General features: G+C 39.7%; 1 protein-coding gene across 2 annotated transcripts in view; it reads right to left on the bottom strand.

The window, feature by feature from the left end:
* The window catches only part of MTA3 (metastasis associated 1 family member 3), a 134,814-nt gene extending 122,792 nt beyond the window's left edge, over nt 1–12,022 (bottom strand). For both annotated transcript variants that reach the window (XM_053938010.1, XM_053938011.1), the window contains exons 1-3: nt 11,950–12,022; nt 9,739–9,806; nt 7,902–7,995 (exon numbers count right to left, since the gene is read on the bottom strand). In XM_053938010.1, the coding sequence (XP_053793985.1) occupies nt 7,902–7,995; nt 9,739–9,806; nt 11,950–11,977 (190 nt within the window). In that variant the 5' untranslated portion in view covers nt 11,978–12,022. The remainder of the gene's footprint in view (nt 1–7,901; nt 7,996–9,738; nt 9,807–11,949) is intronic.
* Between the last annotated feature and the right edge of the window lie 1,265 nt (nt 12,023–13,287).

Below are 13,287 nucleotides of genomic sequence, written 5' to 3'. Positions count from 1 at the left end.
AAAAAAGTGACACCTTTTGTACCCTACTGAGTTCTTTACCAAGGAAACTTACTAAATAAATACTTCTGGTATTTAAGTAATAAAAACTGAGCTTCATATATCTTATAAACAGTTTTAAGCACAAACATGAACCAATATTTTACAGGTGTCCACTCTTCACAGCAAATTCACAGAATTAATCCAGATTTTAGGTTTAGTTTGTTTTTACATTCAGAGAAATTGGCAGCAATGTATTCAAGCCTCTTAAATTTTGTGTTCAGAAAATAAGATTGTTGAGTTTGAAAGAAAATTAATCTACACACACTTGCCCAAAATTATAAGTTTATACTTTGGAGGTCTAAAGATGAAGCTAGCAGTTACTAGCTAGCAAAAATTCAGTCTATGCAAAAATTCAGATGTAGTTATACAAATTGTACAGAGCAGACAATTTTTTATATGTGAAGAAGCCATGCGTGATCCAAATGCAGATCACGCATACACAGGTGAAAAAAAACGTGTTTATGCAAGTTTTCCATAAGAGCTAAGAACTCCTAAAATTATTAACTTAGTTGTAAATCCATTCATCCATTAGGAGAAGATCATTAACATTCACAATCTAACAAGCCATTCTGCACCAAAGGAGGTGCCTGAACAGACACAGAAGTTAATAATTCTACAAAATACTTGGGGCTGACAGTAAACTTGTTAATGAGACAATATAACTACTAATTCCAAATGTCAGTCACAAAAAGAATACTCAGATATTGTCAGAAGCAAGATGCTCCTCATTACTGCTTCTTTATTGCTTTCCCTGTTGAGGAGAGAAAACATTCACAAGTCTTGAACAAAAATCAAATGAAGAAAACACATAACTTATGATACTACCCAAAGCACCCTTGAAAAGAATAATTGGGAGCCTTGAGACAAGTTTTTCCTTGGTTACAAGGAAGTAGTTTTCAACAAGGTTTGCTGTATTTCAGCACGTTTTGAATCTTCTCCCCCCTCTTCAAATAACTTACAACTGATGGTATTCTCTTGGGTAAATGAAGGAAAACTGGATGTTCCCTTGTCTCAGGAGATCAAAGAGATCATGTCTTCCTCACAAAAAACCCCAAGCTCATTTTCAGTGAAAATGATAGTTAGACTAATATAAGTGCCTTAGCATAAAAACTACTCTGCCACTGATTAAAGAATTTGTTATCTGTATCATCCTTAAATGGTCCTCCTAGGGTGTGTCTCTCCCACATCACAGCCTTCAGGATTTCCAGAAGCAACCCAACATAACTGAATTTGCTACTGCTTCGTTTACATGTCTCTGTCAGATGACTGTAAATAGTATTAGCATGTAAAATTCCAATGAAAGCAATATTGGAACCTATAGACCTAAATTTCCTGGCTTACTGTATTTGGTTTTGTCTCTGTTCACCACTCCATCTTCAAAACAAACTCAAGAGCCTTCTGATGAGTTGCTCACAGACAGGGACTTCTGAAACAAGCCTTGTCCTCAAAGACAAGAGGGCAACTATGTGAGATCAAAACTAATTTTCTCCTAATTCTTTGTGTGTGGACAGAGATGACAGAGCCAGGGACACTGAGCTGCAAACAAAACACTAGTTTATATTTACAGCAGCCTTGAGATGAACAAGGCAGTATCTCACTGAACCAGTTACACGAGTCTGCTCACTCACTCCTCAGGCATATCTAGCAGCCAAGCCTTCTTCCTTATATACAATTCAAGAGACTCTCCTACCTTTCATTCCCAGCTCTGTCTTTCCAGGCCTTAGCTCCTTTTTCTCCTATCCAACTGAAAAAATAGTGTCTTTCATCACTGAGAAAACAGATCTTTTTTCTTAACAGCAAGCAAGAGAGGTCTTCTCACCAAGTGCAATTGGAAAAATCAATTGTAACCTAACAGAAAACTTTCTAAAAGCCACAAAATTCCATGGAAGTGTTACTTACACTACTGTAAGAGACACAAATCAATTGAGCTCTTAAGCTCTAAAGACTTATTTTGTTTTGGTTTTTTTCACCAACATGACCATAAGCAAGACCAAAAAATTATTCACCATGGGGTTGATTTTTGTTGTTTGGAGTTTTTTGGTTGTTTTTTTTTTTTAAACTATGAATTATTTCAACCTTTAAAATTATCAAGACAGAGAAAATTGATTGTATGCAGTAGAAGAATTAATATTTGTCTCTTGGATTCATTTCACCAAAGGTGCTTCTAACTGAACATAGGATGCAAAGACAACAGGTACCAAGGGAAGTAGTGAAACCAAAAAAAAAAAAAAAAAGACAATTTAAGATTTCAAATAAAATCTCCAGTCAAAACATACTTTTTATTCTAAGACATTATGTGACTTGAATTAGGTAACAGGAAAAGTCATCTTAAAGTGATTTTTCAGAAAAGGGATTGTGGTTAAAGAAACTTTGTATCCTTTAAGAATAACTGTTTAGTTTGATGTACAAGAATTACTATGATAAAAAGAACCAGACCAAAGAAAAAAAATCCACCAATTTTCTGATTGTGTTACAATCTGATTGGACAAAAATAGTGCAGCTATAGTATTTTATAAATTTTTTGAATTATACTGAGTCAAACATGTGACTAAGATAACACTGATGAACACAAGGTGTTTTATACATTTTACTCTGGAGTCCTCTTCTCAACCCCAAGGGGTCTCCACACCCATAACTTTTTTCATACAACGTTCTAATTTTTTTTTTTTTTTTTTTTTTTTTTTTTTTTTTTTTGTAGAGGGCAGGAAAAAGTCTCTCTCCAAGAGTTGAGTATTAAGAACACCACTATGCAACAGCAACCATGTGTTGAAAAATCTGATGACACACGAAAAGAAATTCGCATTTCAGTTCTGTGTATCTTTGGGAACATCAATGAGTAATCTGCTAAACACACTGCTAAAGTTCAGCTCATTTTATTAACATCTTCAATGATACCTGCTAGCCTGCTACTCTACTGAAATAAAATGCTTCTCAAAAATCAGATGGAATATTAACAGCTTCATTCTCTCAGATGCATCTGGAATGTTGGCCGTTAATATAGACAATATGCAAAATATTCCTCCCCTCAAATACAAAGTACCTTTAAGAAGGCTCAGCAGCAGCTAAACTGCTCTACAAGATCAAGCCATTTCCAGGAATGCTGGAACATTCTTGATATTATATAGAATATAAATTATGAGTGTTTGTAGAGTGCTTTGAGATCTTTTAATGGTAACTATAAAAACATATTGGCATATTAAATATTTTTTGCCAACTTTAATAAGAACTTCTAATAGAAGCACTGCTTTACAGGCAAAAAACTGAAGTACAGAGAGAACACTGGATTTGTTTCTGATTGCAACACATGAAAGTCATACAAAGGTAAGAACTCAGTACAGACTCCAACATTTGATGATAAACTTCAGTGGGCATGGCAGTGTTCAGTCAAAGACTGGATCTTGGAGGTCTTTCCCAACCCTAACAATTGTCTAACCAGGAATCACTAGCAAGACTCCTCCTCCTAGATATCTATCATATACAAAAATTCTGTAGCAGAAACACCATTTTACAAAGCAGTGTGACATGAAACACGACTGATCAAGAGCAAAAGAATAAAAGTTTAAAAAATGTGCAACAAGAAGTAAAGCCAGTAAGTGATCTCTAAAAAGAACAACTGAGATTGAATATGATTTTTTGTCAGCTTCTGTAATCTAGAAAAATTTCCTTTTACCTTTCATCTCAGTCAATGAAACAAATATCTCTGAGTTTTTTTAATTGAGTACTGTCCCATTCACAAAGAATATCAATTCTGTAAATGAGAAAAAAATACATTCTGCGTGGGCTTTATCACAGGCCCAGAAATATTCTTGGCATTTAGTCAGCATCTCAGCACACCTTAATGAAACAAACCCTCTTTAATAAATCAGAAGATGAAGGACTCCAACAACAGTAATTTTTTTTATATCCTCACCAGATGGTTGACTAGGCAAAAGCTGGCTGAGGAGTTGCAATAGGAGAATGACTTCAGACATAGTATTACATGATAACACATGATCAGATAAACAACTTAAAGTGCAAAGAACTGCAAAAAATGGCATCATGCACTCAGGTCACCCCACTCAGCTTCAAGAAAGTAGTAGTGAATAAACCTCAAATATTGTATGGTTCTTGGAATGGCCCCTCTTCAGGGCCAGGAGTTGGATCCAATTATCTTCATGTGTCCCTTGTGATACAGGATATTCTACAATTCCTTGCAATCTATTGCAAAAGAAGGACATAAGAACTTGAGCCCTTTGCTGTAACCCAAAACCAGTGCCGGTACAAAGCTGACACAGCCTCCTCTCCATAGCTATTAAAACCTTGCCCTAAAATACTTACGTTCATTCTGCTGAAGATAAAGAATCATTCACATTTAATAGATGCAGCTACAGCTGGCAATTTCTCAGTCACACCATTTAGTTAGGAAACATCTCTATGCCACCCCTTTATGTTTGCTTCACCCACTTTAATGAGATGAGTGTTTCTGTGCCACCTCTCCAAGTTCACTCGCTTACGCACTCAGGTATCTGTTGCAAAATCTGTCTCTCGTACTGCCTGCCATCCAGTACTCATCTCTCTTCCTTCTATTCTCTTCACAGTAAGCCTTACTCTGCTGATGGTCAATTCTTTCATGCCAAGAAAGGAAAATTCCCCTCACAGTGACCCTGTGGTGATGACTACAACCTACAACTACAAGTGAGTTAACACCCCAACAGCAACAACCTGGTGAGTGTTAACACCCCAAAAGAACTCTCCTACTAAGCTCAGGAGGCTGCACAGGATCAAGAAGCTGATCCTGGACAGTATTTTGGTTTGTATTTCAAGCTGACCTTACCATAAACTCCATTTTATAGTAACATAAATCAACAGTAAAAAAACATAAAGTCCTCAAGTGCCCACAAAACATTCCAAATCCCCGGATTTAAGTAGCTACAGTTAGCTTCTAGAACTATTCCCAGACCTAAGCTGATGTCATACATGATGCTGGTAGACAAATAAAAATTTCCTTAATTAAATTCCACCCGAAACACCAGGGAAAGAAAGAAGGCAATACAATTTCCGCACAGATTAGTGACATTCTTTGAAAACAAGGGAACTAACTACTCTGTACCTGAGTATTTTAGAATGGCCTAAGGAAAATTTGATTTCCTTCCCTCAATTTGTTACAATATCTTGAAATATTTTGGAAGACAACTTAAAAGCAAATACACAAAAAATTCCCAATCAAATTTAAAAACCCAAACAAACAACAAAAACAAACAAACAAAACCCAAATAAAACCACAACAACAACAAAACACCCTAGGAAAACAATATATCAACTCCTTACCAGTGATAAAGTCACAGATCAACTTTATTTCATGTTTCCCAAATGCTCTTTAGAATAATTCTGAAATATTTTCAAGTTACTGCAAATTTCTTTTTAAAGTTCCAAAATACTTTCTTACAAAGCTATTTTTTTTCTTTTAGTAAATGGGACCATATCTACATCTCAAAAATATAACCTTCAGAAATTGATGTGCTAGTCAGAAAAACCTGAACCCCTATGTGCCAAAATCTTGAGAAATGCATAACTCAGACCAGATTTCTAAGCCATAAAGAAAAAAACAAAATGCTAGCAATACAAAATATCATTAGAAAAGATAAAGCAGATCTTATACTTAAAAGACTTCTCCAAACAGGCACACAGAAGAAATCAGTGGCTGAACTGTAGTTTCCGTTCCTTAAGAAACTTGTATCTTTTAACATTTACTTTATACCAAACCAGGTAAAAGTGTTGATTTGTCAACATGTTTAGCTATATAAAACATTTCCAAAACATTCAATTCATAAATATACAAATATTTTGTTTACACACATCATATTTTTAAACAGAACACTGTGTTATTCCAGAATTAAAGCCTTTAAATTGATTTGACATTTAACTACATCTGCTCTATGAGCTATAGGAAGCTCTAGGAGAGCAATCCTTCACTATGTGCTGTCCCCTGTAACTGTAACAAACATCTCCTAAGAGAGCTTGGTACTACAGATTCCACAGATTGGTCAGAACAGAGACATTGTGTCCAGAGAAAATGTTCATAGAGAAACCTAATTCATAAGAGCATCGGGTTAGAAGGCTCGTAACCTGCGAGACACAGGCATTCTAAAGATGTTCATTGAACCAGCTGGAAATCACATTTCAGTTTTCTCACTACAAAACCACAAGAGAATCCCAATAGAGAAAACATGACAGAAGACTCCACAGCACTCCTAGTGACACCAACAAACCCCTAGTATGCTAGAGGAGAAGAGCAACAGACCATCAAGTCCTTTTCATCAAAGTGCTGACAAAATGGCAATCTGAAACTCACAAAGGAAATAGAAAAATCTTATTTTTCCAGATTGAATGATATCCACAGAACTAACACACCCTTTTCTAAAAAATAAGCCAACTAAAAAAAGGATTTAAAAGCTTCGTGTTTTAAAAATCAAATTTAAAAAAAAAAAGGTATTTCCAGTAAAGTTGTTATAATTTTCATACTTTCTTGCCCCCTCCATTAGAAAAAAGAAAAAAAAAAAAAAAAAAAAAGTAGTGAAGCTCACCTAAAGTTCTATGTTTCTATAAATTTCATCTGGAAGGACTCAAAAGATTGTGGGGGCTGATGATCATGATCATAAATAGGTCACAAATAACTATAGAGTGTACCCAACTATGTAAGAAAATATTAAATTGTTTTCTTAGTACATAAGCAAGATGTATTGTCTTCCCATAAAAACCAAGCTAGTACTTCATACTGTATACTCAAATCACCCCCACTTCTCTAAGACAAATAAAAGAATAAAACAAAAGCCAAAGGTTGGCTGTTTCCCTTCACTCACCATACCTGGATGAGCAAAATTACCAGAGTTGGACATTGCAGGGTATTTTTAAAGTACCTAATTACGCCATCATATATCTGCATAAAAAAGTTGGCATTATCTAATATCTTTCAAGAGATTCATCCCAATAAATTAGAGATTTATAACCCCTACATAACATAGTCACAGATTCATTTTGAAAACTCAAGCATCATATACAATCCAAATGGTATTTAATAGCATGTGGCAAGAAATTTACAGGATGTTGACACACTTCACATTTCAGTTATTTACAAATATGACTGGAGTATTTTGCAAATTACTGTTTTCATCTCAGATTTTTAGGTTCTGAATTATATTTTCAGAATTGTATTTTTTCTCTTCAGAATTTTATTTTTCATAAAATAAAATTTATTTTATTTCAGTTATGATATTTCACTTGTATACCAAATGGCAGATACCAAAAAAAGTTTAGGTTCATGTTGAAAAATGGGGCTTTTTTCACCTATTACCACTTGTTGTTTTTCGGAGAAAAAAAAAAGAAAAAACCCCAACCCCCTATTTTTTGACTAATATCTACATTTAGCATAAATGCACGTAACAGCTCTTTTACAATCTCCAGTGATTTTCAGTCCCCAATGATGCATTTCATTCTTTACATTAAGCAATACATGTTTATGTCTAACTCAAAAAAGTCACATCAAATAATCACAAGTGCTGTTAAGCCTAAATTGACTTACAACCAAGAATTACTTTTGACATGAAAAAAAGAAATGCAGCTGTATCTTCCAGATGAAAAGATACATTCTTTTCTTTTTTTTTTTTCCAGATGCACAGTCTCAATCATATGGATACAGCTTAAGTCCCAGAAGCAACTAATAGGAGCAGGAGAGTATCAAATAATACTAAGCAACTAACTAGATATTAATAAATGCCGAACATCAATATATATCTCACATGCCAGAAAAACCTGCAATTCTAAGCAGTTGCAGAAATTGAGCGGGCTCTGTTAGTAAGGAAAAATGCCCTACACCATCTACTTACTAGCATGCTTATCTGCAAGCATTATAAGGCTGTTAGAAATATCTCTTCGCCTGTAAAAACACACCACTTTCGCTTCCACGTTCCCATTGGCAGTCTACAAAAGAAAGAGAAAATCAAGTCGGGATGTATCCCTCCTCAGCTGAGTAACACAAATTAAACACTCTCCGCTTGGAGTGTTCCCTAATATCAGTAGCTCTCACATGATCAGTCAAGCTGAAATCAACATAATTACTCCAATATATAAAAACTTCTTGAGAGAGGCCAGTACCAGTTTCAGACCAGACCTGAGGATTAACTACAATTATCGAGTCCTCAGAATTTATATTTTGTTCAGGTGTTCAGAGGTGCAATGCTAGTATCATGCTACAGTAAAAATCCTTCAGAAATGTTAGAATCTTGTGAACATTTCTTTACAATCCTGCTTTGGACAGAAATGTGTATTTCAAAGTACTAATTTAATATAACATTTATTGAAAAAGTCATTTTGAAAAGTTTATTTGAGAAAGTCACAACAGCTTCTAAAATAAAAGAGCTATTTAGTTCACTGTTTTCATGACTCATTATGGGGACCATGATCTTCTATAAAGAATTTACTAATATTTGAAGAACTGTATCCTCCTCCTTTAAGGGTACAAAAGTACTTTTTTACCTTGAGTTACTTACTTAATACTAAAAAGTATAATGTTTTGATCAAGCTTCTTACAAAAAAAAAAAAAAAAAAGTCCCTGGTAGAACAATAATCAAAGCATTTCATTACATACTTATATAACATCTCCACATTTGCTCGATACCTTTAACACATGAAACCAAACCATTCACATTCCAGACGTACAAGCAAGATTAAATTATAGCAGTGCAGTTTAAAGATAATAAACATTACATTCAATTCATGATTGGAATCACATCAATTACTGTGAATAAAAAATTTTCTTCTCCAATAAAAGTCAAAAACTATTTGCCATGCACAAGTTCAGTGGATGTTGTGTTGGACAGCACTAACAGTTAATGGTGTTGATGTCTGCTATGGCATAGTGTTGTGTTTCATTAATAAGAAAACCGCTTGCAAGTCACCGATTTTTTAATTTACTTTCTAACCACTGGGGAAAAATATCTTAATCATTACTTACATCATGATGGGCATTTTAACAACTTTTGATGTAGTGCATCAGTAAGTTTTAATACTGCTTGAGGGAAAAGTAAAAAAATAATACAAAAATATTAAAAATAATAAAATAAAAAACCATAGAAACCCCACACTATTCTTAGTAGTGTCAGAGTGAAGAAAAATAATCATGCTTTCCCCAAAATGACAGTCAATAGAGCCTCCATTTTTTAGAAAAATACACTCAGGATAAAGACAGAGAACACAGTCTGTACTTTATTTAAAAGCCCATTCTTCATTCACAGCTGCCAATAAGCAGAGCAATAAACAACCACAGAAGTCCCATATTGTGTTATTCGATCACTGCAGTCTCGCTGGTACCTTCCAGCTCTTCAGATGTCTATCTAAAAGCAGACACATTACATGATGGCTGTCATTCCAGATGGATTCACAGTGTCATCGTCAGCCAGAGAATTAATTTCATTCATTTCTCCAAGAATTCATAGAAATCGTTAGAAAATTTTTGCAGCAGAGTAATCCTGTTCACCAGGAATGAGCAACTGGGTGTTTCCTTAGGTAACAGGGCAGAATTACAGGATATCATATAGCAAGTTTTCAGTAACCCTCAGAAATCCCTCCTATAGTAGAAATCTTAAGGTATAGAAATAATTCTCAGGTTTTAACAAGAACACTGACTGTTGCCAAAGGTTAAGAAAGAATCTTAGATATTTGTACCTTGTTAAGTTCTTCAATTCTCCTAATGAGATATGGATTGCTGGAAGAATTTTCAAAATAAACATAATCTGCAAGGAAAAAAGGGAAAGTCACTGAAATAACAAAAATTATGTAAAGACATATCATTATTAGTGGAAAAAATTTCTTCTAAACCTAGAAGTTTTCAAAGGGCTGAGATTTCTTCATAAATGTTGGGACCACGATGTATTTCTACACTGAAATTTAATATACTTTGTTCCTCAATTCTGGTTTTAACTGCACTACACCTGCTTTAACAACCATGCTGGAAAAAAAGTCAAATGCTTTGTGTTGAAGCTTACACTGTAATCTAGTAATCCATAAACTTCATAAATCTTGATAGGGAAGGAGCAACTTCTCACAATCAATTAGGGAAGATTTAAGAACTGAGCACTTTAGTGACTTTCTGTATTATGAAGATTAACCTTTCTGTAAGAGATGATATGTCATATTTATTATCAGGTGCTGTGGCAGTACAGTTGTCCCAATGAGTAATGTATGTTTTATGATACTTGCTCTTGTTATCTCTGTCCAGCAAGATGCAAACATATTAAGCAGGAATTGTCATGAAATTAGCAAGGATCTTGTAGGACAAAGTCTCTTTCAGCATCATTAATATAAAAATATCTTCATAAAGTGAATGGAAATTTACTCATATCCTGAAGGCTGCTCCCATGTAACATACAAAGAATTGACAAGCAGTGCGTTTCCTTCAAGTTTCTGAAAACTTGTTTTTGTCCAATGAAAAACTACCTATCAAATGTCAACCACACTTTAAATTTGATGTTAGACTTCTGTACCATGTCCCTTGCAAACTTTATTATTAAAAATCGGACGAGAAACTATAACAATGTATAAAAGTCTTCTGCAACACTTTGACACTACAATACAATGAAAAGGAACTTCAGGTAATTCAAATGAAAGAATATGATCTCTGGATAGTGTTCGCGATTACTCATTGAGATTACAACAAAAAAAAAAGAGAATTGGTGACGTAAGAAAAGAGAATTGGTGACCCAGAAGGTAAACCCTACTCGCTACCTGCTCAGAGAAGGATTACTTTCATGAGTAAAGGCTGATGGGACTACAGTCTAAGTGCTCTAAAGAGAGAGCATGCAGATGGAAGATTTGTGGCTCTATCAGCATATCTCAAAACATCAGCAGAAAGGGATTCAAACTATTATCACCCCTCATTTCCACGCATCTTCCCTCTCATTTCTAGATATTGAGAGAGGGGGAGGATGGAGCGACTTTTGAGCACCCAGTACTGCACACCTAACTTGAGCGGTGCACCTGAGCCACAGCACTGGGCACACTGCCACGTTCGTTCCCTCCGTGAGCGAGCGAAAGTTATTCGTGTCATTTTCGACAGGCTCGGGCTGGGAAGACAAACGTTTGCCGTGTTTTTCACCGCCTAAATGACCTCTCCCCCCCGCCCTTCGCCAAGCAGTCACGTATCAGGGCGCTGCTCAGGGGTCACGGCGGCAAGCAAGGGAAGCTGACAGAAATCCCCCGGTTACACAGCCAGATTAATTATTTATCCCCACCAGACCAAGGAAGGCGCGGAGAAACTCCGCCGTGAGAGCGAGGGAGGGCGCGGGGGCAGGGGAGCGGCACAGAGGGAAGCGCCCCCGGGGTGGGCTCGGGCTGCCCGTGCGCACCGCCCCGCACCGCACCGCGCCGGCAGGGCCCGCCAGGCCGCGGCGGGGCCGGCCCGGCCCGGCCCGGGTCGCACGGCCGGGCAGGCGGCCCCTCGCTCGCCCCGCGGGGCCCGGCGGACGGCCCCTCCGCCGCTCTCCGGGGAAGGAGGCGAGGCGCAATGGGCGGCCGTGCCCGGCCCGCAGCGCGGTGCGGGGGCTGGAAGCCGGCGGCACCGCTCCCCCCTTTCCCGCGGAGGGCGGCGCTGCCCTTCTCCTCCTCGGCGGCGGGGGCCGGGCTCCCACCCGGCGCACGGGGCTGGCGGGGGAGGAACCTGCGTCCTCCGCCCCGCGGAGGGCCCGGCGACCCTTTGCCGGACCGGCTGCCTCCTCTCGCCGCCCGCCCGGGCCCGGCCGCCCCGCTCGGGACCGCGCCCGCCCGAGGGGCCGGGGCGCCGCTCTTCGCGCCGGCGCGGCGCGCACGGCCCGCGGCCCGGCGGGGCCCCCCGGCCGTGCGCGGGGGGCTCCGGGTGGGCGCTGCCGCGTCCCCACATACCTCCCACTCGGTACATGTTGGCCGCCATGTCTGCGCTCTGCGCCGCCCTCCTCCTCCTCCTCCTCCTGCCGCCTCTGCCGGGCCGGGCTGGGCAAGGAGGGAGCGGCTCCCGCCGCCGCCCCCCCGCGCCGCGCTCGCCCCCACCCCGCGCCGCCACCCCTCCCCGCCCGGGCGCAGGACACAGCGCCCCACGGGGCCGCCGCCGCCGCTTCCGGAGCCGCCGGCGGGGAAGGGGTTAAACGGGCGCCCCCGCCGCTCCCCCCGCGCACCGGCCCCGGGGCGGGTCGCGGGCAGGGCCCGGCCGCAGGTGGGGTGGGGCGGCCCAGCCGGGCGGTGCCGGGGGAGGTGCGGTGCGCGGCCACGCTCCCCGCCGTGCCCGAAGCATGCCACGTTTTGCGGGCTCCCGCCGCTTTGTCCCTCTCCGGACCTGGGTGTTTTTTGGTGTTTGCCTCTTCCCCGGAGCGGCTGAGGGATCCCCTTTGGCAACTCTGAGTAGTATCCCAGAAAAAGTTTGTTTCTTGCGCAGCACCTGTTGGTGATAGGTTTGGCGGCCCCTTTGTTCGCCTCCATAGCGCGGTCCCGCGGGCGGCTCCGGCGCCCCCGGTCCGCCCCGGGCACGGTGCCTCTCGGAGCTCTCCGCTGTCCGCAGGACGCAGCTTGCTCGCAACAGGCAACAGAAAACATCTACGACAGAATAAAGATAAATCTAGCAGCTCGTCTCGGAGGCAGGAAGCGTCGAAAGAGATGCTTTCAAATCATCCGATGAGAGAGATGCTTCAAAAACATCAATACTGATGTAACATGAAGCCATTTCCCCCGGTTTATACGAAGTTCACACCATAAGCAACAATCCATACACTTTACAAACAAATTGATCCTGCTGTGGCATGCTTCCTTGGAAAAGAAATGCTTGTTATCATCTTCCTGCAACAAAGGGGATGATTTATTATTTGTTTTATGACCTGGATATTTATGAGTGCGGCTTGAGTATTACCAAGTTAAAATTTCACTTCATCCTGAGCTGCAGGAAAATGTGTTGATTAGAAGGAGGATGATCTTCCCCAGTGTTTCAAACGATTATATCCTGTCTTTCCTTTCTCCTCTAAGCAAATCTGGGACTATTAAGTTTTTGTCTACTTCTAGGACACATTGAATTTCTCAAGTGACTACAACTTTGCGTCAAAACGGCAACTGAGAAGCAAATTTCTGAAACACATGTAACAGACATATGATACAGTAATTTATTTTTCTTTTAAAAACAGCAGCACATTCAAGCATTGAAAGGAAAAATGGAGAATTTTCTGCTGTTGAACATCTGTGGGAGCTGAAAACAAGTCA

Source organism: Vidua chalybeata, chromosome 3, assembly GCF_026979565.1.
Source record: "Vidua chalybeata isolate OUT-0048 chromosome 3, bVidCha1 merged haplotype, whole genome shotgun sequence".
In the NCBI taxonomy this organism is placed as follows: Eukaryota; Metazoa; Chordata; class Aves; order Passeriformes; family Viduidae; genus Vidua; species Vidua chalybeata.
The sequence above is the reverse complement of the archived record's forward strand: the minus strand, read 5'-3'. Positions and strand labels throughout refer to the sequence as shown.